Source organism: Canariomyces notabilis, assembly GCF_033297395.1.
Source record: "Canariomyces notabilis strain CBS 508.74 unplaced genomic scaffold N656scaffold_28, whole genome shotgun sequence".
Taxonomy (NCBI): Eukaryota; Fungi; Ascomycota; class Sordariomycetes; order Sordariales; family Chaetomiaceae; genus Canariomyces; species Canariomyces notabilis.
The window spans coordinates 241,390-267,065 of NW_027041850.1; the positions used below are offsets into that span (position 1 = coordinate 241,390).

The 25,676-nt window shown below is 54.2% G+C and overlaps 10 protein-coding genes across 10 annotated transcripts; 4 read left to right on the forward strand and 6 right to left on the reverse strand.

Moving 5' to 3' along the window:
• Window positions 1-340: 340 nt before the first annotated feature.
• On the reverse strand, window positions 341-2,210 carry N656DRAFT_831950 (glycoside hydrolase family 16 protein; the record flags this gene model as incomplete). Its single annotated transcript, XM_064818644.1, has 3 exons — window positions 1,677-2,210; window positions 1,181-1,618; window positions 341-1,140 (listed from the first exon to the last, which is right to left on the reverse strand). The coding sequence occupies exons 1-3, from the start codon at window positions 1,795-1,797 to the stop codon at window positions 341-343; spliced, it is 1,359 nt and encodes a 452-aa protein (XP_064666530.1). The 5' UTR covers window positions 1,798-2,210.
• Window positions 2,211-4,261: 2,051 nt separating this feature from the next.
• Window positions 4,262-6,916, forward strand: N656DRAFT_367390 (dihydroxy-acid and 6-phosphogluconate dehydratase). The gene is made up of 5 exons (XM_064809403.1): window positions 4,262-4,629; window positions 4,703-4,800; window positions 4,859-4,866; window positions 4,927-5,034; window positions 5,123-6,916. The coding sequence occupies exons 1-5, from the start codon at window positions 4,453-4,455 to the stop codon at window positions 6,619-6,621; spliced, it is 1,890 nt and encodes a 629-aa protein (XP_064666531.1). The 5' UTR covers window positions 4,262-4,452; the 3' UTR covers window positions 6,622-6,916.
• An 877-nt stretch (window positions 6,917-7,793) lies between these two features.
• N656DRAFT_367459 (glycosyltransferase family 15 protein) lies at window positions 7,794-9,857 on the reverse strand. Its single transcript, XM_064809404.1, has 5 exons — window positions 9,445-9,857; window positions 8,974-9,372; window positions 8,832-8,918; window positions 8,398-8,770; window positions 7,794-8,324 (listed from the first exon to the last, which is right to left on the reverse strand). The coding sequence occupies exons 1-5, from the start codon at window positions 9,729-9,731 to the stop codon at window positions 7,983-7,985; spliced, it is 1,488 nt and encodes a 495-aa protein (XP_064666532.1). The 5' UTR covers window positions 9,732-9,857; the 3' UTR covers window positions 7,794-7,982.
• Window positions 9,858-11,400: 1,543 nt separating this feature from the next.
• N656DRAFT_771425 (uncharacterized protein) lies at window positions 11,401-11,964 on the reverse strand (the record flags this gene model as incomplete). Its single annotated transcript, XM_064813858.1, has 1 exon — window positions 11,401-11,964. The coding sequence occupies one exon, from the start codon at window positions 11,962-11,964 to the stop codon at window positions 11,401-11,403; it is 564 nt and encodes a 187-aa protein (XP_064666533.1).
• A 1,886-nt stretch (window positions 11,965-13,850) lies between these two features.
• Window positions 13,851-15,441, reverse strand: N656DRAFT_367924 (uncharacterized protein). Its single transcript, XM_064809405.1, has one exon. It carries the CDS (start codon window positions 15,104-15,106, stop codon window positions 13,991-13,993), a length of 1,116 nt encoding a protein of 371 aa, XP_064666534.1. The 5' UTR covers window positions 15,107-15,441; the 3' UTR covers window positions 13,851-13,990.
• N656DRAFT_368004 (uncharacterized protein) lies at window positions 14,988-16,003 on the reverse strand. Its single transcript, XM_064809406.1, has 3 exons — window positions 15,803-16,003; window positions 15,146-15,700; window positions 14,988-15,077 (listed from the first exon to the last, which is right to left on the reverse strand). The coding sequence occupies exon 2, from the start codon at window positions 15,639-15,641 to the stop codon at window positions 15,189-15,191; it is 453 nt and encodes a 150-aa protein (XP_064666535.1). The 5' UTR covers window positions 15,642-15,700; window positions 15,803-16,003; the 3' UTR covers window positions 14,988-15,077; window positions 15,146-15,188.
• Window positions 15,895-16,975, forward strand: N656DRAFT_848202 (uncharacterized protein; the record flags this gene model as incomplete). The annotated part of the gene is made up of 2 exons (XM_064819293.1): window positions 15,895-16,014; window positions 16,099-16,975. Exon 2 carries the CDS (start codon window positions 16,265-16,267, stop codon window positions 16,973-16,975), a length of 711 nt encoding a protein of 236 aa, XP_064666536.1. The 5' UTR covers window positions 15,895-16,014; window positions 16,099-16,264.
• Window positions 16,976-17,433: 458 nt separating this feature from the next.
• N656DRAFT_760480 (uncharacterized protein) lies at window positions 17,434-21,215 on the forward strand (the record flags this gene model as incomplete). The annotated part of the gene is made up of 5 exons (XM_064813216.1): window positions 17,434-18,421; window positions 19,334-19,378; window positions 19,441-19,885; window positions 19,939-20,396; window positions 20,450-21,215. The coding sequence occupies 5 exons, from the start codon at window positions 17,434-17,436 to the stop codon at window positions 20,920-20,922; spliced, it is 2,409 nt and encodes an 802-aa protein (XP_064666537.1). The 3' UTR covers window positions 20,923-21,215.
• A 516-nt stretch (window positions 21,216-21,731) lies between these two features.
• N656DRAFT_771429 (uncharacterized protein) lies at window positions 21,732-23,534 on the forward strand (the record flags this gene model as incomplete). Its single annotated transcript, XM_064813859.1, has 3 exons — window positions 21,732-22,071; window positions 22,132-23,300; window positions 23,370-23,534. The coding sequence occupies 3 exons, from the start codon at window positions 21,732-21,734 to the stop codon at window positions 23,532-23,534; spliced, it is 1,674 nt and encodes a 557-aa protein (XP_064666538.1).
• An 873-nt stretch (window positions 23,535-24,407) lies between these two features.
• Window positions 24,408-25,587, reverse strand: N656DRAFT_783636 (uncharacterized protein). Its single transcript, XM_064815990.1, has one exon. The coding sequence runs from the start codon at window positions 25,338-25,340 to the stop codon at window positions 24,807-24,809; it is 534 nt and encodes a 177-aa protein (XP_064666539.1). The 5' UTR covers window positions 25,341-25,587; the 3' UTR covers window positions 24,408-24,806.
• Between the last annotated feature and the right edge of the window lie 89 nt (window positions 25,588-25,676).

Below are 25,676 nucleotides of genomic sequence, written 5' to 3' on the forward strand. Positions count from 1 at the left end.
CCTATATTCTCTCAATATTGTACAAGGAATGGACGGCAAACATGGCCATTAGCTTCAAACTCCCATTCGTGCACTATATTAGCGCGGCTTCCAAATGGTACAAGTGCAGTAAGATGGCATTAAGCAAGATCAAGGCCACCCGGTTGTCCCCATGGCAATCGAATGTGCGCGATACGCAAGAAAATAAAGTATATAAACCGAGAAACGTATGGTATCAAGTCAACGCAAAAAGGTGGAAATTAGTTGGTTTCGTATCGTGCGGCACGCTGCCATGTGACATCGGAATATCGCGGTAGAAACAAGACTTTTCCAAACGGCATTTCGCGGGGACGGGTCAGCCCTAAAGGAAGAGCAGCCCAGCGATACCAATGATGACGGCGAAAGCGCTGGCACCAAGCGTCCGGTCAGCACCGCGCACGCCGTCATTGCTGTTACCGCTGGTGCCACTGCTGCCGCAATTCTGGGAGAAGGATTTGGTATCGCAGCTCTGCGTGCTGCCGCTGCTGGAGCTGCCGGAGCTGCCGGAGTCGGAACCGCCACTGTTGGACCCAGAACCTGGGACGTTTGCAGGGCTGGAGCTGCCGCCAGGAACGTTGTGGACGCCCGAGGTCTCAGCCGCGTCTGTTGAGTTGTCGCCGCCCTTGTCCATGTCTGTGCCGGTACCAAGGAGACTCTTGAGCACGGTGGGTTTGTTGCTGTCGACAACGGTGTCGTTGGTGCCGGCGATGTTGTTGTAGTAGTACGAGACGCCCTTGTTCGTGCCGGGCGGGCTGTTCGTCTTGTAGCACTCAACGGTGACCTCCGAAAAGGTCGCAAAGTAATAGCCAAAGTTCTTGATCTCGTCAGAATTCCAGTCGATCTTGCCGCCCGCCCAGTTGATGGTGCCCTCGGCGTTGGTCTCGGCGCCGCCGGGCCAGATGGAGATTTGCACCCGAGACGGCGTCTGCGGGAAGGCCCACTGGTTCGACGTCTCGTTCCAAGTCTCGGATCTCTTCTTGGTGCGTCCGACCTTGCCATCCACAAGCCACTTGATCTCATCGGGCGTCCACTGGATCTCGTATTCGTGGAAATTGTCGTAAGTGTTGGACAGATCGGTGATGTTGCCGGAATTATCGTCTTGAATAGCCACCGAGTCAGCACCTATGAGTGTATCACACAGAAAAGGGGGGAAGGTACTGACAATTGGGAATGCCCTGGAAGTAGTAGTTGGTCTGCGCTGTTTCCAAGTCTACGCCAACGAACTCGTAATCAATCTCGTCTTTGACGTCGCTGAACAGAATGAACGCGGTAACCACTCCCGCGCCTCTCGATGTCTTGAGCTTCGCCTTGACGTTGCCATACCACATGTACCTCGTTGTAGCCAGGACGGTACCGACGGACTTAGGGGGCATGGTAAGGAGGACGTTGCCGTCGTACAGGAGGGGCTCGCCTTGGCCAACCCAGTCGGCCGTGTCAGGATCACCCAGATACTCGCTAATGTCTTTGTAATTGTCGAGGGTGTTCATCTTGTAAACCTTGTCTTCGCATACAGGCGCCGGCACGCACGAGTCCAGGGAGAACGACATGCGCGGGTCACATCCACCGAGACAGAATGCGCCCACACCGCATTGATTGTATTCTACGACCCAGGTCAGTGCCGGTTGCTCAAGAACTGAGACCCCATGAAATCTACTTACGCGAACAGCAAGGTGCCTCCTCCGGGCATTTCTTGTCTAACGAACACGTTGGCGGGTTTTGCGCCAGGACAGAGGCGGCGCCGAAGAGGGCGACGCCCAGAGGCAAGAGAGATCGAACCATCTTGAGGTAGAGTCGATCTGGCTGAGGGATTTCGCTAGTTGCTGGCTACGCCAGGTGCGACTCGTCGGGACGCAAAGAATGCGCGCCGAAACCGAGGCCCAGTCCTTGGGATTGTCGTCTTCGAAATCTTGGAGCGCTGTGTCGGCGAGGGACTCGATTCGAAGTACGCGTCGTCAGGCGTATGGGGGCGATTGCTAAAGCGATTGACAACTGGCAGGGTGTATTATTAGTGGTAAGATGCCGTTCCTCCCTGAGAAAAGCGAACGACAAGGTCGACAGGGCAAAACGAAAGGACCCAAAATTGCGAAGATGGCGGTATGTACTGTACAGCAAATTAGCTGAAACGAGGGCGATGCATAGATAAACGAAGGTGCTCTCTGTGCGAGAGTGGGCTCCTAGCCAAAGGGTCCCAGGTCAGGCTATTAGGGATAAGAATGATGGGTGAGGAGAAATCCTTGGAAAGCAAAAGAGGCGCGGAATGGCGACCTTGACCAAGTTCATTCTAGGGTATATGTAAGTTACAGTACACTACTATACGTGCTGGGGCTTGCCTTCAGCTATGGGGAAGTGGGGCTTATTACCGGCTTACGGTTAGTTACGGCACACAAAGAGCACTTCCCCTTTTACCTACCAACCCACCCACCAACCACAAAGTGCCATGCTACACATACAAGACTGGGAACACTGCCTTTTCCTGGGATCGCAGCCTCCTCGTGTTCGATGGTGTGGTCGGCAGAACATGCCAAAAAAGCCGCCGACGTTGCTGTACTTTGTACTCGGTACGGTAATTACACATCCCTAGATCCTGTGTACCGTGACGTGAGACATTTGACAAGAACTCGACTACGCTGTACCACTCCAACGTATCCAAAATACACAAAGCGCGATGCGAGCAAGTGAAAAAGAGATCGACAAAGAAGATGCATTGCATGTAAGTTGGTTGTACAACTGAGAGTGCACGTGCATGTTGACATGTATTCGCGAATAATGATGGCAAAGCACCTGTCAACTGCAAACTAACGTACTTCAGCGATATATCTTCCCCAGGCTTGGCTGGTGGATTGCCCTAGGTGGTGACGTTCCAAGGGTATGGAACTGGGCCATCGACGGGCATGGAAAGCGCCTTAGGTGTAGTTATACGTCTTCTGACTTTTGGCTTTTATTGGAATGAGAAAGAACTTGGATAACGTTAAAGGTTCTTAAATGTTACACCGTTTATATCACTTTCCCATCCCACTCCTCAGTATACCGTTGTCCACCCCTCTGTTCAGCCTCTCTGCTGCCTTATTACCCTTCTCAGTCAGGCTCGCGGAGGTGCTTGTCGTCCCTCACTACGGAGCATGCTGGCTCGATCCCCGAAGTTCAGGGGCAGAGACTTGTAAGAGGCACGAGTGAAAATGGGGATGTGGGTCGAGCAGTGCAGCAAGGGGGATACATACAGTGTCCAGTTAATGTTAATTACTGTAAGAATTACCACAGGATGACGCACGGCCTCTTGCATCCTGTCCTGTCCCTCGGGCCTGCCATCTGTGATGTTGAAGATGCAGTAATGTTATCACATGCTGTCCTGCAAACCTGAATCGAGGTGGGCATTGCAAAGTGCACACAGCATTCAATCTCCCATGGCCCGGCTTCCTGTCCGCAGCAACCCGCGATAGGCCGCATCCGCGATGGGAATGCAGCACCCGCTGGTCAAGATGCGATACTGCCGATGCTCCTGCGTGCAGCCATCTTTGACCCTTCAACACTGGCGTATTCCTGCTGACCATAGTGTAAGTGCAGACCACAAGCGGAACTAGTGTAGGCATGTATCGGTAGTAGTAGGCAGGCGAGGCAGGCTTCCCCGGCTGCGAAACAAGCCAGCCCATATCCGTCAATCTCCTGTCCTCCAGAGTTCTCCAGTCGACCCCGGGTCACTTGCAGTTGTGCGCCGAGGGGCGAAGACTCCTGCAATCGGCGCTCGGAACCAGACAATCTGCAATCCACGCTGTTGATCCAATGGTTTATCACGGTTTATTTCCGGTCTAGCTGCCTTCACCCTGACATCCGTCGAATTGATGTCGTAGGCGACCATCCAACATTCCCTGGCGTCATCCTCTGGTCGGACCGTTACCGGCGATCGCCCACTGCGCTGGCCCGTAGTGGACCTTGAGGGGACCGCAACAGCGAAAGCCGACGGAACCACCAAAAGCCAGTTCCTAGACTGCTCCACTGTTGGCAGCCAATCCTTAGCGGAGCAATTCGGATGAGGAGAGCGGGGTTTAGCGTTCATCAGGGTTCAGGATGACGGATCCGAGCAATGAAAAGCCCAGCTACCTACCCCAGGTTTGTCGACTTCAAAGGTCGAGATATTCTAGCAGCCCAGGTCAAGCTTCGGTATTGTACCAACTGAAACGAAGCCGGCTCGAACTCGAAGACTGGACGGCCGATCGTGAAGCAATAATCAAGAGCCTCTGTATACATTGCTGGGTTTCCCGGTTCAAGAGAGGCGCAAGCTGTCTTCTCTGAAGACCAGAACAACCGTCTACTCAGGCCAGTATTCTGCTCCTCAGGCTTCAGCCTGATACTGTGTAACGGTTGGCACGGTGCCAGATAGTGCTAGGAAGCATTGAGAGCAGCTACGTTCAAGCAGGAGCCCGGCCACATCAAGCCAGCATGGCGCCGCACGCCGACCAACAGACAGAGTGCCTGGATGGCCAGGAGAACGCTCACGGTAACCGCAAAATGCCCAAGGACGAAGATTATGTCCAGTTCGAGTGCCTACCCGCTGGCGGTCCTCTCAATAGATGGTCTCAAGCGATGACGCGAGGTCATGATTTCCCTGGCGCTCAGGTAAGAGGAACACGCTTCTTGCCAGGATTGTCAAATAGGGACAGCTGGGCTGACTGCTGCAAATCCACGTCAGGCTATGCTCTATTGCGCCGGTGTTCCTGATAGGGAGATGATGAAGAATGCACCCCATGTGGGCATTTCGACCGTGTGGTGGGAAGGGAACCCTTGCAAGTAGGTCTCACATCATGTCCTGTCATGGTGCCTGTGATGCTAATCGCGGAATCATCAGTACACATTGTGAGTGAGGCTGCCTCCAATCTTTGCCCACAGAATGTTCGTTGCTGAGACCCACTGCAGTGCTCGATCTTGGGAACGTCGTGAAGAAGGCTGTACAGCAACAGAATATGCTCGCATGGCAGTACAACACCATCGGCGTGTCTGATGCCATTACAATGGGTGGAGAAGGTTGGTGACTCAATATCAGCCCTGAGCCCCTGAAGCCGGCATTGGCTTGAGCCGCTATTGATGCTTACACTTGTGGGCCGATGAACAGGAATGAGATATTCGCTGCAATCGAGAGAAATTATCGCCGATAGCATCGAAACGGTGACCTGTGCCCAACGCCATGACGCCAACATCAGCATCCCTGGCTGCGACAAGAACATGCCCGGCGTGGTCATGGCAGCTGCTCGCCACAACAGACCGTTCATCATGATCTATGGTGGCACCATCCGCAAAGGCTATTCCAAGCTTCTTGACAAGCCTATCAACATTTCCACGTGCTACGAAGCAGCCGGTGCGTATAATTACGGCCGACTGCAGGCAAAATGCAAGAAGCCTTCAGGCGAGGAGGCTACACCCTCGGACGTCATGGAGGATATTGAAAGGCATGCCTGCCCGAGTCCAGGTGCTTGCGGCGGCATGTACACTGCCAACACAATGGCAACGGCGATCGAAGCCATGGGCCTGAGTCTACCTGGCTCCTCGTCGTACCCGGCAACATCCCCCGAGAAACGACGTGAGTGTGAGCGTGCTGCCGAGGCCATCCGCATATGCATGGAAAAGGATATACGGCCCAGAGATCTGATGACCCGGGCCGCCTTCGAGAATGCTTTGGTGTTGACCATCGTCCTGGGCGGGAGCACAAATGCTGTTTTACACTTCTTAGCAATGGCTAATACAGCTGACGTGCCTCTTACTCTGGATGATTTCGACCGAGCATCCAACCGCACACCGTTCCTCGCTGATCTCGCGCCATCGGGACGTTTCTACATGGAGGATCTGTACGAGATTGGAGGCACTCCATCCGTGCTCAAGATGCTCATCGCGAACGGCCTCATCGATGGCTCGATCATGACTGTGACCGGCAAGACCCTCGCCGAGAACGTCCGGGACTGGCCGTCTCTCCCTGCAGATCAGAAGATCCTCCGCCCACTGGCCGACCCGATCAAAAAGACGGGCCACATCCGTGTTCTCTACGGAAACATGTCCCCCGGCGGCGCCGTGGCCAAGATCACCGGGAAAGAGGGACTTTCTTTCACCGGCGCAGCACGCGTCTTCAACAAAGAGCACGAACTCAACGACGCCCTCGACCGCGGCGCCATCCGCCCTGACGAGGGCAACCTGGTCCTAATCGTGCGTTATGAGGGTCCCAAAGGCGGTCCCGGCATGCCGGAGCAGCTGCGCGCCAGCGCCGCCATCATGGGCGCGGGACTCACCAATGTGGCTCTCGTGACCGACGGGCGCTACAGCGGCGCCAGCCACGGGTTTATCGTCGGCCATGTCGTCCCCGAGGCGGCAGTGGGTGGGCCCATTGCACTTGTTGAGAACGGTGATGTTATTACGATTGATGCCGTGGCGAACCGGATCGATATCGTCAAGATTGCCGGCATCGATAGTCCGGAAGGGGTTACTGAGGAACTCGAACGCCGCCGCAAGGCATGGACGCCGCCCAAGATGAAGCCCATGCGCGGCACCCTTGCCAAGTACGCCAGGCTCGTCGGGGATGCGAGCCATGGGGCTGTGACGGATGTGGGTGGATCTGCTTGGTAGAGGCAGTTGCAACGACCTCGGGGCATTACCTTCGTCGTCTTGTCAGTTGGTTATCCTCGTGAGGCATTGTTCATAGAAATAGAGCTCACGGAGCGTCGGACAAGAGAGCCGGGTCGAGGCGCCATGGTGATGCATGATAGATGCGGAATAGACGGCGACTTTGGAGAGGGGTCAATATCCTGTTAGGCGTTTACCAGCTGAGTACATCACAGGAACGGTTGGGTGGGAAGGCGGTGCTTTAGGCTCAGTTGGGGGGTTGGCAGGTAGAAGATTGGTATCGCAAGAGCCGGCTGTCCGGAACACGGGCGATCAATATAGCACAAATACATCCCTTTATATCAGTACACCCTCTTACCTATCCTGAAAACCATAGGAGCTGCAAGCAATGGGAGGACAAATCATCATCAGACCAAGCAGGATGGGAAAACCAACAGCGCTCGTCAACCAGGCCACTTGCCCAGCAACTTATACAACCCGTCAAGCACTTTTGGGGGTAAGGTAAATAGATCATGTGTCTCCCTGTCTACGGTGTGATCAGAGTTCTCAATTCCCACATAATTTGAACCCAGCCCAGCTTAGTTAAGTTAAGTTCAACAGCCGGGCGCTCCGAGGTCATCCATCGTCCCTCGCTGACCTGGTCTCCCTTCCCTCCGAGGCTCAACCACACTGCTCCAACATCCCCCCGCCTTTTCAAGTCTATCGATAACTACACTAATGTATGTATGTATGTATGTATGTAACTGGTCGAGGTACCTACCTATGTCTGTTTTGTACATAGTAGTTAGGTAGGCAGGTATGCATGCACGCATGTAGCAGCAGCAACGGCAGCAGCTTTGGTTGCGACTTGCGTAAACAACAAGCAGCGTAGCACGTCCGACATGTAAACAAATCAAAACAGTTGAAACAGAGCAGTGATAAGTAAAGAGAGAAAAGACAGCCCAAGGGGAAACAGCATTTAGACCATGCGATGCCATGCCATCCATATCATATCATACCAGGCCGGACAAACCCCATGCCACAGAGCAAGCTGACAACAGACGGGCAGACAGACAGACAGACGGGCACACGGGCAGACATACAGACAAGAGACAGACACAGACAGTGGGAATACAGCAAGACAAGACGACAGGTATGTATGTAGTTGTACGTACAAATATCGCAACACTCGCCGGCAGCAGGCAAGGCATTAGACCAATTAACCAAGAGAAGAAGAATCAGACAGAAGAAGAGTCCAAAAAAATAATGCTAGCTCTACGCCGTGCCATGCCATGTGCCATGTGCCATTCCAGGTTACCATGTCATGTCATGTCTTGCCCTGTCACTGCCCTGCCCTGCCCTGCAGCAAGCACCATTTCATCTGTTCAAGGACTAGCCCAACCACCGGCGACATCCACCCACTCCGCCAGACAACTGCCCTCTTTACCCTCCACATCAACAATGTCAGTGTCACACCGGCAGCGGCAGCCGACGCCGTTCTCTTTAGGCGGGTCGAACTCGTCCCAGTACTTGTCTTCTTCAATGCGCTTGCGCTCGTCGAGGGTCGTCATCTCGAGGTAGGGCTCGCGGGGCAGCTGGCGCGCGGGGGCGTTGGCCGGGCAGTGCTGGATCGTTGTGTGCCGGTAGCCAAAATCGCGGAAGTAGTGAATGTCGCGCGGCGCGAGAAGGGCGCCGGCTGCGAGGGAGTGGATTGGTGCGTCGCCCCACTGGTAAGGACATAAGTGTTAGTAATTGGGGGGGTTTGGATAGGTTGGGAGGAGGAACGGGGGAAGAGCATACCCGTTCCATCCAGAAGCCGCCGCTGCGGTCCATCATCTGGAAAAAATCCTCGTATTGCTTGCTACGGAAAAAGTCGAGGCGGGCAATCTCAAAGTTGGACCAGAAGTGGCACATGTTGTATTTCTCGCCCTCCATGGCCTCGGGGTCGATGTCTGGCAGGCGACCGGGGTCGCTCTGCTTCTGCTCCTCGTTGGGGTTTTTCTCGGGCTGTGGCTCGACAAACATTTCCCATAAACCCTGGGACGTCAGGTTGTTGAGGCGCTTGTAGGCCGAAGCGTAGCGAAAGATGTTGGGGACGGTCTCGCGCAGCTCCTTGACGGCAATGGTGAAGCCATAGGTCTTGTTGTGCTCAATCATCTTGAGGAAGGGATCGCTGAGATTTAGGTTAGTTACAAGTAACTTGATGACTGCAAAACACTGAAGGAATCGCATACTAAGTAATGTCGCAGAAGTAGGAGATCTCGGGCTCCAGACGCCAGTACCAATCGTAGTTTGCCAGGAGCGGGTGCTTGTAAAAGAAGCTGTGCCAGAGTCAGCATACCACGCGACACAAGACGAACGCCAATGACACCATACCCCGAGTAAAAGCGGCACATGAAGTGGTAGCTTTCCAAGCCGCCGTACATGATTGCATTGTCTCCCTGCTTGTTGATGCCCTCCTTGGCAACCTTGGGATCGACCCAGTCGGGATACCCCCACATGTCCGGTCCCACCTTGCCAAACTCGACAGAGCTCGATGTATAGTTCCTGACCGTCTCCTTGAAGGTCGAGTTGAAGTCGCCATCGTTGAGGAAGACATAGGGGTAATGATACCACCGGTTGAAATGGCGCTCGATCGACTTGATGGACTGGATCACGCCCTCCAACTCTTTATTCCTCGCAAGCACCACAAATGCGGCATTGGCACGGGGCTGGCTGGTGTCTGGTTGGAGGCAGCCTTCCACAAACACCTTGTCGTGTTTTTCGCTGATTTTCCTGCACCGGAGAATTTATCGTCAGCAAAAATGACGCGCTGTCGGGGGGAACTGATCGGACGACGCAACTAACCTTATCGCTGGCGGCGCCCCAGCCGGCATCAAGATTCTTCCCGGAGAATTGGGATGTCTAACAAACAGCACCAGAATAAGGATGACAACAATGCAGGGAAAAAGGACAACAACCCCTAACGGCACCGAGATGGTCGAGTTGCCTCTTAACCTCAGCGGCTTTCTGAGGTAAGCCAGGTGTGATGCCAGCGTCCTTCTTGACCGCGGCTTGCCCTTTTCGTCTGATAAGGGAAGTTGTGGGGGGCTCCCCCGGGGTATGAACTTCCCAGCTCGACGAAGGAGATCCATCGTGATGGATTCCGTGAGTTGGGAAGCCAGCCGATGGCGGTAGTGTCTAGTCGCTCAATGCACGTTTCGGCGCGGCGTAAGTCGTGCGGTGGTGGGAAATGCAGGGACGAGATTATGGATGCACAATCAAATCATTCGCCGCCGGTCCCAAGTCGCTGCTCGTTAGGGGAAAGATGACAGGTTTCTCGCTCGGCCCGACAATTAAAAAAATCTGTAGGCGGAAGAAAAGCCGACTCTCGGCCACGAAGCATCGATGCAAGAAAAGCGAGCGGCAGGGAAAAGAATATTTTTCCCTCGGAATGAAGAACTGCGGCTGCGAGGAGGCCCGTCGCTGGGATCCCCTTCAGCAGACACGCGTCAGGAGGAGCTCGATTGCGAAAAAGCGAGACCCGGCCGCAGGGAGGCGATTGTCTGGTGGGCCAAAGGCCACGGGGCTGTTGAATCGCGCGTGTCAAGCCAGACAGAGGCGAGCCAGCTTTTTGGACGATATGGATTTGGGCGGTGGTGTCGAACGTGTTCAATTGCAGCCGCCGCCGTCTCACAGGATCGGGAACGGGCGTTACTTCGCTTGGGATGGCGGAAGGAAGAGTCTGCAGAAAACTGCCGGATCCAGCCAGTTGCGTCTCTGGTTTGCAGTCGAGGGGAGAAGAGATTAACGCAACCTTGCCAAGGTACCTGGAACCTCCTGGATGACAGGGGTACCACAGTACCATATCACGCCAAGCACCAAGCAATCGGCATTGATAAGCGACAGCTGGATTGAGAGCCCGACCAGCTGGCTCGCTACGGTGCATAAACGCCCTATGGATCTTTCCTCCGTTTTCGACTTTGATCTTCGGTTCTCTGCACTCGTGTCCCATTCGCGTTCTCACAAAACCGCAGCAACCTTTTTCCAAGGCAGGGCGAGTCAAAGATCGTCTAAAAATAACTACTGGGTCCTGTGCTAACCGATTGGGGCGTTTGCACCTTCTCGGATTCTGTTACTGCCCCTTCTGCAGCTGCCGTCGAACCCGTTTTGCCGCTGCAACAAAGTGTTCACAGCTTTGGGTGCGTACCATGGCGAGCATGGCTAGCAAGGTGCCAAGATCGGTGCCGTGATCTTGAGAAAACTCCGTCGACAGCCGGTCAACTCCAACATCGTCGAGTCTCGTCTTCTCTTCTCCTTTTGCCTTTACCCCCTGTCACTCTCGGCGCTCATTGAGTTAGTAGCCATTCCTTTAGCAGGAGTTGAGTCAGAAACGAGCAGCCGGTTGCTCATGTCTCTGGGTATACTGATTGCTCTCACAACATATTGATTTGTTGTGAGAGCTGCCGGCCGCGACAGACTAAGTTACCTTAAGTATTACGGAGTTATCAGCCGCTCTGTTGACAGGGCTCTGATCATGACCTAGAGTGCCACAACTTCGTCCCGGCTCTAATAGCCGGTCTGACATGCCTACCGATGTAGGTCAGTATGTTATGAGATCAAAGGGCCGGGCAGCCTTCTATATAATCATGCCACTCCAGTCGGTGTCGGAAGTGCGACGATGAGTGTCTTCAAGGGCCTGGAGAGCGGATGAGATTATGAATGTGTATTGATATCTAGGTTAAGTACAAACAACCAACGAATCCACCGCATCCCATGTCTATCGGCAAAGAGAGCTTACTAGCCTGTAGTGTCATCGTGAAGTTATTTTCCGCCGCTCCAAAAGCCGCCGAGAAGGTGGTAGGCACCGGCTCTGTTCAAGCCCGTTGCTGAAGGACTCAGAGCTCCCAAGGGCTCGACGGTAGTCGTGAGTTTGTCCAATACGCCCTCGCTCCAGCAGGACCGCGGTACGCCGTACCAGTCAGGCATCCCTGTGTCCTTGTGGTATACACATCGCTGCAGCGGATCCGTCAGAATCTCCGAGTACCGCCGAAGCGCCTCCATCTGAGAGGGAGACATGCCGCCGATGCTGGTAGAGAAGAGTGGTTTCTCCTGCAGCGCTGCTGAGATGGCCTGGACAATCTCTGCTTTAGATGAGTAGATATTCACTCCAAACTGAGCGTAGGGCGTGCCTGCGTAGTCGATAGGCTGCCTCGGAGGGTCCGCCGAGACCGGTCCTGAATCTGGACCTGGGGGCGGCTGAAGTGCGGTCCAGCGCATGCAGAAGATACCAACTATCCATAACGCCATTTTCCATCTCCGAGACAGCACTGTCGCCGCTAGGGAAGCCAAGATTGAGACCAGCAGTACTCCGACCCAAGCCAACATGGTGGTTATGGCCAATCCTGAGAGCATCAGTGCGACGATAAAGACCGCAAAACACAGCACAAAAGCCAGCGCAAAAGCCGTGTGTCCAAGCGGGTCGAGGGCAGGGCTTCTTGCTAGGGCAGCTAGGGCAACGAAGAGTTTGAATACCACCGGATGGTTGGCCAGCCCCAAGGCGCGTGCCACCACTGGCATAAATACCCTCTGCATCATGGGGTTGAGGTAATCCATTACGAACGAGGGGTAGTATTCGTGCTCATCGGGGTCATCGGTGGAATAGCCCCAGTCACTTCCGTCACGACTTGCGCTTGAGCTCTGGGACTCGGAGTTTCTGTCGGAACTTTGGAAGTCCTCGCTCTCGTTGTCATCCTCGTCTTGACATGTGGTTGAACGCTGAGATTGATGGGTTTTGCAAGTGTGGAAGCTTTGATCGCCGCCTGAACTCTGAGACTGGTGTGTCTTGCAAGTGTGGAAGCTATCGGCGCTCTCATCGTCTCCGTCTTTTCCGTGTCGGCTCATGCCGCTTGAACCCTGAGAGTTGCGTTCATCGTGGCTATCACTCTCAATTTCTCCGTCTCGGCCCGTGCTTGAAACCTGGGATCGTCGTTCATCATGGTTCTCACTTTCATCCCGGTCTTTTCCGTCTTGATACAAGCCCTTCAATAACTGTATGTACGGTGTGTCCTCGGCTTCTATTGGTGTTGCCCACTCTGTTGCCCATTCTCGCATGCCTGGACTCGGAGAGTTGCTGCTTTTTGAACTCTGAGAGTCAACCTTGTCTGAACTCTGGGAATTGCTCCTCTTTGAACTTGGAGGATCACTCTTCCTTGAACCTTGAGAGACTCTATCGTCATTGCTTTCAGGAGAGTTGCTCCGCCTTGAACTCTGAGACTTTGTATCGTCGTGGTTTTCAGGAGAGTTACTCCTCCTTGAATGCTCAGAGTTTCTATGGTCATCTTTTTCAGGGTAGTTACTCCTGCTAGAACTCTGAGAGTCCCTATCGTCATTATTTTCAGGAGAGTTGCTCCTCCTTGAACTCTGAGACTTTCTATCGTCTTCATTTTCTGGAGAGGCACTCCGGCTGGAACGCTGAGAGTTACTCCTCTCCGAGCCCTCAGAGTTTCTATCGTCATGTTTCACAGGAGAGTTGCTCCGGCTGGAACTCTGGGAGCTGCTCTTTCTTGAACTCTGAGAGTTCCTATCGTCATGGTTTTCACTCTCATCCTCCCTGTTGTTTTCATCTTGCCTCATGATTGAACCCTGATAATTTGTGAGAGTGTCTGCCATTATGGCCTTCACTCTCATCATGAAGTCTCTTGGGTATCGATACATCTTTAAAGTCAGACTTTCGAAGTCTCGAGCCGTGTAATAAACTTGTAGGTTGACAGAATTTGGAGAAGCTGTTTGCTGCGAAGGTATCTGAACTTGGCATATGCTATGGTGTATTTCGGCTTAGGAGGCGAATTTCTGGCTTTTCTGCAGAGTTTATACTCTGGGTTATACCGCCATTGGACAAAGGCTGCAGTGCCCCTGAATCTCATTGTTCCGATAATAACCTGAAAGAGACAAGGAGAGGTTTTCATGGAGCTCCCGCAGAGTTCAAGGGTCATTGTCTGAACGGCCTCTTTTTTGTACGCGCCTGGTGCAGCCGAGACTAAGAATTGTCCTTGCTCTCTCTCTTTTGAACAAGGTCTGGTTGAACGATTGTAGGTCACTAGTAGAAGTGGACATCAAAGGGACACTTTAACCAGTAGCCAGTCGCTGTCTTTGCAGCCATTTTTGTCCGGGTTTGGCGAGTACATCGTCCAAGCTAGACAAGCGAAGGTTAAGAATAAGTGAAAGCAATCAAGAACACTGTCATAGCCTTATGAGTGACAGTCTACGCGGTGTTTGCCAATCTGTGAAGCCGATAGTATATAGTATCGTTGTGCTACCTAGGTATTCAGGTATTAGAGTAGGGAGTTGAACTGAAGACTACCAGGTAGGTACCTCCTGGTGTCGATTTGTCGTATCGACCTGCTGAGTCCTCTCAACGATACAGCTCCCCCGTTGTCTCCAATAACCACAGAAGATTTTCTTCCCTTTCTGTCAAGTTTCCAGTTCTAAAACGCTCGGCCCATTCCCATGCTTCCTTCCATTCCATTAGTTCCTTATTCTCCTTCTCGGTATCCTGGTTCGCAACTTCCCGTGCCTTTTGGATCTTCGTTTCAAGCAAAGGAGCATCCTCGGAGTCCGCGGCATCACTCTCCCTGTGCTTCATCTGTCTCTTCAAGTTCTCATAGTCGGATCTCATCTGCTCGTAAAGTGATTTGTACAGCCGAAGCTGCCGAGCCCCTTCCCTCATCTCCTCAACCCCCTGAGCTGCGGCACGACGCTCGCGCCTTCTCCCCAAGTCCTCAAGGGGCGGTGACCCTCCTTGGGGAAGCAGGTGCACAGTTTTGTAGTGCCGGTTCAAATCTGCCAACCGGTTGAGGATCTTCCCACACCCGGGAATCAGGCAACAGTAGCGTCCCTTTTCTGCCTTGGTTCCTGCTGTAGAGGTAGACCAAGATCTCATACTGCTAGAATCGTCGCTGTCTGGGGATTCAGGGCTCTCAACAGCCTCCGTTGCAGAATCCTCGGCTGGATCCGCCTGACTCGATGTTGGCTCGGGAGAAAGCGAATGCTCTATTGGACGTCGATTCATGGTGTTGAGAGCAAAAGCTGCCACGGACTTTTGGAGTTGCATGTGGGCTGCAATTTTCATGAGCGAGTCGTCAGAAATCGCTTGTATCACTTCAAAGTCGGACATATTCAGTCGCTGGAGCTGCAAATCTGTTGAGCTGTGAGTGTCGCCGTCCGCTACTTCGGGTTCGCAGTCGGCAGCAGCATTATCAGGCTTCGAAAGGGAGAGCAAGGGGCCCATGGCTGTCTCACTGTCATCATGATGGTGCTCTACAGCCAGAATTGATACACCATGGGCGCTTGTGCTGTTTTGTTCCGCCAAGCCGAGTTCGTCGCTTGCCTCCTCTTCGCATGCCCTCGTGGCCGCCTGATCCACTCGCTCAGCATCAAGAAAAGTCGTCTTGGTATGTTTAGACTCGTGTATGGCGTTCAGGATTTCCTGCTTGAATTCTCTGCAAGTGTCTGTTATCAGCCCGGGCATACTCTCCTGGTATGAACTATGGAATGATTCCGTACGAACTCTGAACCGGAAATCAACGATGACAACGTCCTGCTAGAATTACTTACTCGGTATTATACCCATCTGAGAGCTGCATGGTGTGGATGAAAAGAGACAGCGTCAATTTCAACGACCCCAAGGCGGCCAGCTGGCTGCATATTTTGGACTTGGCGAAAAGCCAGCGAATTCGCCGCCTCTTGCTCAGAGATCCCCCGGATTTAACATTGGTAAGAAGCGGAAGAACCAAGCTCTCGATTTCCTCGATATCGGTCCTGCATCGCGATACAATCTCCCCCAGGATCTTGAGCGTGTCGCTGTCTGTCACCCGGTTCGCGCTGATCGTGTCCCTAATCTGGCCCAAAACCATAGTCACAAAACTGGTATCGGCGGCAATGGCCTTGATACTAGCTGTCGCGGCTCCAAGGTCATCATGGATTGCGCCGATGGCCCGGGTTATCTTGAAACCTGACGCGACAATGGTTCCGATGGCAGTGATGAGCCCAACAATCTCGGCCATGGCGCTCTCTCATGGATAGTCTGCTCTCTCACACTTTGCTCGCTCTCATACTCCGTCTTCTTTGGATTGTTGACGGGATGATCGATAGTTAGAGCCAAATTGAGAAGAGGAGAGTTGAGTAGGAAGTTCCTCAGCTCAACGCTGGAAGTGAGCAGCCTTACACAGTACTAGCACTGCCGCGCTTGGCAAGGCATCTCTCATGCAAGCCACATGAGTGCCCAAGCCTCGTTCTTCATTTTCGACACCCCGAAACCTCCTCACGAGAAGGGGCAATGGCTCCTCCATGTCGCAAATCGTGCGGACGTAGGCATGTCTCCTACCTCTCGAGGAACTAGACCTCGTAGTCATTTGGCGTAGCAATCCGATTATTAAGGTAGCATCATGCTCCTGTTCATGTCTTTAGCCGTCGGGGGTTCATTGCTCAAGCTGACTTCGACTTCATCTGGCTAATCATCAGGGGCATACCGATACCGCAACAAAATTCTTATTTAATTCCTAGCTTGCAACTCAGTCCCTGATCAAGAGAAGACATGATGTGAAACCTTACCTGTTCTGTTCTTCACCAGATCTCCAATCATTCCAAGTCCGCTCGCTGCCCGGTATCGGGCCCAACTCAATCCATCATGGCGGCCCTCCTCATACTCACCTCCCTCCTCATAACGACCTTATTCCCTCACCTCTCCTCCGCATCCCCGGTCAATGGCATCGCCAGCACCAACACCGTCAACCTCAACCTCAACCAAACCCTCCAACTTGAACCCTGGCAAATCACCCGCCTCTCAACCTTCTCCCCGTCCCTGCGCCCCGGCAGCTATCCCTATTCATACCTCTCCCTGGCCATCTCAAACCCAAACACCATCAACCTCGGCCCAACCATCTTCGGCGACGCAATCCTCCCCCCGACAAACACGACCTGCCTCGTCTGGTGGCTCGACAACGTCGAGGACCCGCGCGACGCGGCCTGGGGAGTCAACACGTGCAGCAACAGCGCCGGCGGGCTGCTGACAAACAAGTGGACTGTGCAGATGCTACACCCTCCTCCTCCTGCTGGTAACAGTAGCAGTGGTAGCGGGAGTAGTCGGGTGACGATGGATTTTGTCCTCCGGTTTGGCCTTTCCGAGGCGGTGGTGCTGGAGAATGGGGGGATTATGGAGCTTAGGTTTGAGGGCGAGGCGGCTTTCAAGGTTGGGAGGGGGGAGGAGGGGGGGAATATGGACGGGGTTTGTGGCGGGAGTGGGATATGTAGTTGGGGCTTGAAGGAAGGGCTCGCGCCGGTGATGGTCAAGCAGAGGTTGGTTGAGAAGAGGTGTCGGGCGTGGGACTGTGGACTGTGAGTTGCGCGTGGTGACTGTGGTGTATGTATGTACCTAAGGTAGATGGGGTCGAGTGGGTTGGGTGAGAGGAGTGCGGTGAGGTGGGAAAGGGGGAATGGGAGAAACGGGCATGAGGGATTCCTTCGTATCGACTCGTATATGTAGCAATACATGTGGAACTACATAACTGCACCCAACCTATTTTCTATTTTCGTCATCACCTACCTTATCATCTCTAGTGCAGACCCGACTTGGGCTAGACTGCGATGGTCCCCGCCTGTTTGTAGTGAGTCACGCTGATATGGAACCCAGTGATTAGTAAAACCCCTAGGTATAAGAGACATCCTCAATGGCATCAATCGTGGATGCAACACGGGCTTGCACTGTACCTGGCTTATATAAGATCGAACGTGCGATCGGGCTCTCACTTCCCCTGAACCCTTCCAGACAACCAAGAGGCGCATCATAATATCATAATCATGGCCGGCTCCGACTCGCTCAAGCTTGACTTCACGACGCTCGATGTCTTCTCCGCCACGCGCTTCCTGGGAAACCAGCTGGCCGTGGTGTTCGTTCCTGCCGCGCTCCGGCAGCGCGTCAATCAAGAAACCAAACAACGCATCGCGCGCGAGTTCAACCTCTCGGAGACGGTTTTCCTGCACACGCTCGACGACGAGCCCAACTCGTCCGTCACCACTCGTGAGATCAACATCTTCACCATCGAGGAGGAGCTGCCCTTCGCCGGCCACCCAACCATCGGGACAGCGTGTCTGGTTCGGCACCACCTCGGCTGGAGCCACGTCGACACCCTCCTGACCCAGGCGGGGCCAATTCATCTTGAGAGTCTTCCAGGAGGCCGAGGCGTCAGGGCTGCGATCCCCCAATCGGTCCATGTCTACCCGCAAACGCTAGGTAGCGTTCTTGAAGGGGCATCTGCTGCTGACCCTATCTCGGTTTCCCTGAACAATGGCCTCTCAACCGACCCCGAGATCCGTGCCGCCGAGCTGGCCGCACCGGTGGTGAGGCTCGTCAAGGGAATGACCTTCATCCTCGTTCAGCTGCCCAGTCTGGAGCACCTAGCCAAGACGTCGTCTGTGAAGCGCATCGACTTTTCCCACTTTTCAAGCTCACTGGGCTTGGGCGAGGGATTTGTAGCTCGATATTACTACGTGCCCACGGCCGACTCGGTCGCAGCCAATGGCAGTCGTAGCTTTGAGATTCGGACGCGCATGCTGGAGCTGGGTTTCGAGGATCCTGCCACGGGCGCCGCGGCCTGCACGCTGGCCAGCTATCTGACCATCAGCACCAAGGCAGATGGTGGGGCGCATTTTGAGATTACGCAGGGTGTTGAGATGGGGCGCAAGAGCGATATTGTGCTTGACACGGTTGCGGAGTCGGCAGAGTCGGGAGAGGTCAAGATCAAGGAGCTGTATCTTGGTGGGACGGCGGTGGTGGTTATGAACGGAAGTATATCTCTGTGAATGGGACGAACTCCGTTCTGTATCTCCCATGCATCGTCTGCTGTTTACATTCGTCTTCAGTTGAGGTGTGAGAATTGGTGCAGTCTAATCCTTTGGCTGGGAGGAGGGCTTGGGCCATTCTGGAACCCGACCCGTTATCGAAACTTGTTCGCTGATTCTCGAGCCATTCCACTGTCTGCTTCGTGACTGGAGAGACGATGGTAGTCAAAGAGAAATGAGGCCATTGCCATGCGAGTTGCGACGTGAGGATATGGATATGGAATTATGAATGATTCTCGTTGAACAGGACATCAGCGATGCTTGATTGCATCCCTGTGGTTTGTAGTAAGAAGGGAGGGTGTGGCGGTAATGAGGCAACAAATTTTATATGTGCTTTTCCATCTTTCTTTTTTGGCCTTTGTGTTCTTCTCTTTCTGTGGTGAATTTGTTAGAAGTCGAACTTCGAACTGACGACACTGCATCGGCGGCACTGCAACTTTCGGAATTGTGTGCAAAGTATGAAACGCTAGCTCACACAGTGTAATTCAGGCTGAAAACGGGGCTTGATTGGAGCGCTGCCAGTACTTCAAGCGGCGAAACAGAAACGGTGGAGTTTGAGCAGCACAGTGTAGGTTAGCTCCTTCGTGGAGCTAAAGGCAGGGCGCGCTGATTGGATGGGCAGCGTGGTGGTGCCGAATAACGAGGCTGCAGTGGCTCGTGCACAATTAGCAGCAGCCTGCTGCCGCGAACTTTACTGTCAATGGCATCCAAAAAGCCGGAAATTGAAAGCTTGGAGATCGCATAACCCAACACAACAAACAACCCTCGAGAAAAGCCTCGACAAGACATCCGAAATGCTTTGTGCACGTATGCTTACGCTGTCCATATCATTGCCGCAATATACTGACAATTCATGCAGTTTCGGGCGAGGTTCCCGAGGAACCTGTGGTGTCGAGGAAAACAGGTCAGTCGCCAACGATTAGTCGCAACCTGGGCTGCGAGCGCATCTGACCAGTTCTGCTCTAGGGACCGTTTTCGAAAAACGCCTGATTCTCAAATACATCGAAGAGAACGGGAAAGAACCTGGAACCGACGAAGAGCTCGACGCCGACGACTTACTACCCCTCAAGACCAGTCGCGTCGTCCGCCCGCGGCCGCCCAATTTCACCTCCCTGCCCTCGCTTCTCAAGGCCTTCCAAGATGAATGGGACGCGCTGGTGTTAGAGGCGTACAATACGAGGGAACAGCTGGCCCGGACGCGTGAGGAGCTTGCGACTGCCCTGTATCAGCACGACGCTGCTGTGCGTGTGATTGCGCGGTTGACCAAGGAGCGCGACGAGGCGCGCGAGGCGCTTTCCAAAGTCACGGTTGCGCCCTCAGCGGGCGTCCCGACGAATGGCGATGCGATGGCAGTTGACAATGAGAGCCTTCCCGAGGCTTTGGTGGGTCACGTGCATGAGTTACAACAACAGTACGCTGTTATGTGCTCGCTGTTCGAATAACGCATGCTGACAATCCTCACAGGTTAATGAAAGGCCGCAAGAAACGGCCTATTCCCCAAGGCTGGGCCAGCACAGACGAGGTTGCTGCGCTGCAGCAAATAGCCTATACCGACCTGACGGTCTCGCAAGCGTCATCCCTCGATGTCGAATCCGGCTATGCGGCGATTGGTGGCTTGGACGGGAACGCCGATATCTATTCCATTGAAGCAAGCAAGGTGGAGAGGTCTCTCAACATCGGCGAGCCAGTGACAGCTACGGTTTGGACAGGCTCCAAGGTCATTTTTGCAACGTCCAAGGGCAATGTCAAGGTATTCGACAGCGGCAACGAGACTGCATCATTCCAAGCACATGCTGGGGCTGTTACAGGGCTCTCGATACACCCTGGTGGGCGGATTCTCGCTTCAGTTGGCGTGGATAAAAGCATTGCATTTTACGACCTTGAGACTATGGAGCGGGTCTCACGGACCTACACGGATGCCGGTATGTGTTTCGCTTCAGCGCAGACTGTTTATCGTTGTCCTAACTCTCTCCAGCACTGACGACCTGCGCATTCCACCCCGACGGCAACCTTTTTGGTGCCGGCACACAAGGAGGCGACATCAAGATCTTCAAAACCGACACCGGCGAGCAGGCCGAGAGCTTCCCCCTCGGCGCTCCCGTTCAGGCGCTTGTCTTCTCCGAGAACGGCTTCTGGTTCGCCGCAGCCGGCAAGGGCCAGTCGACGGTCACGATATTCGATCTGCGGAAGTCTGGCGCGGCCGCCCAGGTCAAGGAGCTGCAGACGGGCGATGCCCAGTCTCTGGCGTGGGACTACACGGGCCAGTACCTGGCCACTGCTGGAGCGACGGGCGTCACGGTGCAGTTGTACCTGAAGAGCTCCAAGTCCTGGTCTGAACCGCTGAGAACTGCTTTGCCCTCAGCTGCCATCCGGTGGGGTGCTGAGGCCAAGTCATTGGTCACGGTGAGCAAGGAAGGGGTTGTGTCGGTGCTTGGAGCCAAGGAATAAGGTAACTGGGAAAGTGGGATCCTTCACTTGTATGATAGGAAGTTGACTTTGGTGAATGGCGCCGCAAAATGGGAGACCCGGTGATACCTGACAGCGGAACAATGTGAAAGCTAAAGTTCTCTGTGAAGTCGCGAGATGGCAAGCGGCAAGAGGGAGGGAGCTAAATTGCTGCTTTGCTCCAAAACACGAGCCGGGGTGGTTGACAGTCCTCACCAGCTGTCACTGCACCGAGTTATCTGATCCGAATCATTCGGGTACCAAATAATGCAGTTTTCAAGCATTAATAATGTGGCAAATTTGGTCCGAAGTGTTCCTATTTTGTGGCTCAAACGAATGATTACCCGCGCTTGTTTGACAGGGGTCAAAGCGGCAAAATCGACCGCCCTCGCGGTTTATTCCGTGCTTTTGTTAACTCAACAACAATCTCGTCTCAATAGGTGATCTTCGCTCAACTCGGACTCGCGGCACGATTTTCCTTGTTGCCCTTGAAGCACCGAGAAGCGCGTCGAGTTTCGCAGCAGTAATCCGTCGCTGCTCCTCGGCTCCTCACTACCGCCCCTCTTCTTTTCGACCATTTGTGAACCACCGACGTGCCAAAACAAACCACCCCGCCAAGTCCGGGCCGCCTTACCTTCAGCTTCCCAAGTGCCACGGCATAATTGCCCACGCTTCGCTCGACTCATCACTGTGTTCGACTTTCTTTCTACCCGGAGCGAAATCGACTACGAATCTAGCTACGCCCGATAGCTACCCTACCGCGGCCCGTGGAATGCAGCGCTAAGGCGAGGCTGAAGGGGAGAGCGGAAAATATGGACTGGGATGATTACCTGGACGAATCCCAGGCTTCAGAGTTTGACGACGGCGCAGACAGCATCGACGTTGATCCCGAATCCGAACTATACTCATCGCCGGCCCCGTACTCGAGTTCCCGCGTTTCACATTCCCCCAGTGTATCCGACGCTGACTCCGCCCTTGAGGACGATTTTGAGTTGGAGGGGGGTGCGCTCGCGTCGGACTACGGTGACGACGTTGATGTGGCCTACGGGATATACGACCATGAGGACGAGGAAATAATCGACGACGAAGACGAGCACGAGTTTGAGTACGTGTTTGAGGGTGAGAGCCACGCGGGAGATGGTCATTCCGACGGTAAGAACTCATCTGATGCGAAGGAAATCACGAGGTTGACGTGATTTTCTGTTGGTCTAGGCCGACGCTCTGAGGGATTAAGAGACTCGCCAGCGGATTCACTATTCGTTAACCAAGGTGTAGAAGCTCTCCCGCCGCTTGGGTCGTTGTTCGCTCTGGATTACAACAACTGGGAACAAGAGTTGGGAAATCGGATTCAAAATCGGATTCAAGAGCAATTACGTCGTCCCACGCCCTTACAGCAGGCCTGGGATAACCATCGTCAACATTCTCGTCATCGGTCGGCTCGGGAGCGTGCTTCAGCGGCCGACATGGATGAGCTGGTTGAGATGGAGGTACGCCCGGCTCGTGCAGCGCGGCGCAGGTCTCGGACACCAGCTCGAGCATCTGCCCAGGCAGAAGTTATCGACTTGACAGGCGAGCCTGATTCACCCGAGCAACCTCGAGCCGCGGCTCCAGCGCGGTCTCGCAACTCAAATGCAGACCATAACTCCAACCGAAATTCACGGAGGCAAGCGTCACTGAACCAGCGCACACCTTCCCTTCCACGCAGCGATGGCAGCCTTCTCGGCGGCAACCACCACGAAATCGTCATTGACCTGACCCTGGACGACGCCCCTCCGCCGCCCCGAATGCCCGAAGCACCCCCTCGCCGCCATCACCACCGACCGCACAATCCACCGCCGCCTCCCCCCCGACGGCAGCGCGTCGACCTTTCCGAAGCCGACTTCAGCACCGTCTACCGTTTCGTGACGCACATGGCCTCTCGTCCCCTCGACTTCGTGCACCGTCTAGGCGGGGTGTTTGGCAACCACCAGCCCATCGATGTCGACGTGCAGATCATTGGTGGCGGCCGCGCACAACAAGCCAACAACAACAACAACAATAATAACCTGAACAACCCGCTGGCCGAGAACGTGCCAAACCTGAATTACCACGTTGGCGGCCACCACCACCACGGACACGGAGGAGGAGGAGCAGGAGGAGGCGGCGGCGGGTCTCGTAAGCCGGCGCACGTCCCGCCTCCGCCCGCGCGTCCCGGGTTTACCCGCAACACTGGTACCGGCGCTGGCAGCGAGGACGAGGTAGCTGTGTGTCCGAGCTGTGAGCAGGAGTTGCAGTATGATCCTGAAGAGGAGGACTCGGTGAATGGCCCGCCCGCGAAGAAGGCCAGGACGCGCAAGGATCGCGAGGAGCATCATTTTTGGGCGGTCAAGGAGTGTGGACACGTGAGTTTTGATTCCTATCAGAAGTGACATGAGCTCTTAACTAATATTCTTGTGTTGTTGTTTGGTTAGGTCTACTGCAAGGACTGCTACGAAGGCCGCAAAGGCGGCAAGAACTCATCGGCGAACTTCCGCAAGGGCTTGGATAGTGTCCGTCGAGGCCAGATCCTGTGCGCCGTCGAGGGCTGCAGGTCAGACGTCAGCAATAAACCGGCGTGGGTCGGGCTGTTCCTCTGATTTTTTTCCTCCTGAGGGGTTGGCTCTGGCTCTCGGAATGGCGTATATCGGATTTGTCACCTCTTCGATAGCCCAAGACGGAAATATCGTCGTCTGGATTCTTGCTGCATGGCGACGAGAACGTGCTGATTAATACGCAGACGTGGCGATGGCGATTCCGGGCTGATGATACCCGTCGGTCGGTCTGGGCCAAGGTTGCTTCGACCCCTTGGCTTTCATGCATGCGACTCTCTGGGGGATCTGTCACGTTCGGAGCGGTGGAGGCCAAGGCAAGGCAGGAGCAGACTCTCTTTCCTTCTCATTTATCTGTGTTGCGCCACGCAGCTTCAGCGTGTCAAGGGGCGGCATAGCTAGGCGTTTGGTTGGTTGATTTCGGGGGTTGGGGGGGAGAGAACTGGACTGCAAGAGATGAAGGATGCTGCCGCCATGCGGATAGAGGCGGTTCTTCCATTACCCTCTTGTGTACCTTTGTATGTTGTTTATATTTTTGGGCTTTGAGCTGGCCCCTTCCTTCTTCTGTTCTTGCTCTTATGGGAGCAACCTGCATTCACCCATGGGTTTTACGGCCACCCTGGCCCTTCTAGGACAAGGGGTCTGGGATCGGGGAGCAGCGCCTGCTGATGGCAGACTTCTAGTGGTCTTAATCAAGGCAGAAGAAACCTGACTCGTTGTTCTCTTGAGTGTGCTTCGGTGTTGTTCGTTCTCATTCCGTCATCTTGCTTGGTGTGTAAGTTCATTACCTGCAAGTTGGGGTTCACGACTGTGTCGGCCGCTAGTAAGTACTAAATGAGGGCATTTGCTCAAGGCAAGTCACGGCAAGGCCATCACGACAAAATGCTCAGGGAGGGGTGCTGAAATTATCTCTCTCGCCCTGGCTGGTGTCCTTCCATGCCCGGGTGTCTATCCAATCTGTGGCTCACCCGTCTTTCGCCTTTCAACTTAGCATGTCCCATCACTTCAAAACTTGGGTACAGGACCACACATAGAACCAACCCCCCATCATCCAAACCACATCCCTCGCCAGCCTCGCCGCTAAACTTGCAGATCATCAAGCCAACCATCAACGCTCGCTCCCTGCAACGCTAGGTTCCGGTTACCTACCACGGATAAGTAACTGTCCCTCCCTTCCCAACCCCCAAGTCATATTATCAAGGGAGATCTGCTACCCATCTGCATCACGATATGCCCTGCCCCATAAGTCATAAGAGAAACTTCCCAAGTCAACAATAGGAGCAGAGATGGTAGCCCGGACCCGCGGACCGTTGCTGTAGTTCAGCAAATGACCTGAAAATACTCCGGTCCAAGAGGACAAGACCACCTACGCCTTCGCCCTGGGCCTGATGACGACCCCGCGCCTGCACCATCGTGCAGCATTGTTGCCTCGTCCCCGTCGTCATCGATATTGTTGTCTTCGTTTTCGGCCTTGTCCTTGTCCTGGTCCTGGTCATGGTTCTGGTAATCCAGCCACCAGGCCTCGCGAGGTTGATGGCGCTTCTTGTGGCTGTTGTTGGAGCTGTACTTCTGAGCACGGGTGGTTTTGGTGGTATCATTGCTGTTGCTGTTAACGGTGGTGCTGATGGTGTCGGTTGTGCGGTGGTGTTGGTGTCGGTGGCCGAGGAGAGGCTCCATATCCTCCTCCACCTCCTCTGCTTGTTGTTGTATTTCTGACAATCTTCGCCGCTGCCTGACGTCTATCGTGCGGGTATCAGCAGCTAAGTTCTGAGGCGCCCAGGGGGGGTAGACATGATCGATTATGTTTGTGGTGGTGTTGCTCTGGTCTGGGCTGGTCGAGGTGGTCTTGCTCATGTCCTTCTCCCTGGAGTTTCCGGCCGTTTTGGATCTTCTCCATGGCATGAGTCGCGCCCTCCATCCCTTGTGATGCTCCCCTGTTTTCGATCTTTTCAAGTTGCAAGAGTTGAGCTTGGCTGCGAGAGCCTTGCCGCCCCTGACCAAGGACCGGCATATCATCGAGCCCAGGTCGTCAGTTTCAACCTTTATCCGTCTCTCTGGTTTTCCGCCATCGCCTGTGTCCACGTATTCTTCGCTGATTTGAATGGTTACGAACGAGTAACCCCACCCGAACGTGAAGTCAGGGTCCCCGTCCGACGCGAAGTAGGGTCTTTGGTACATTGCTGAGAATTT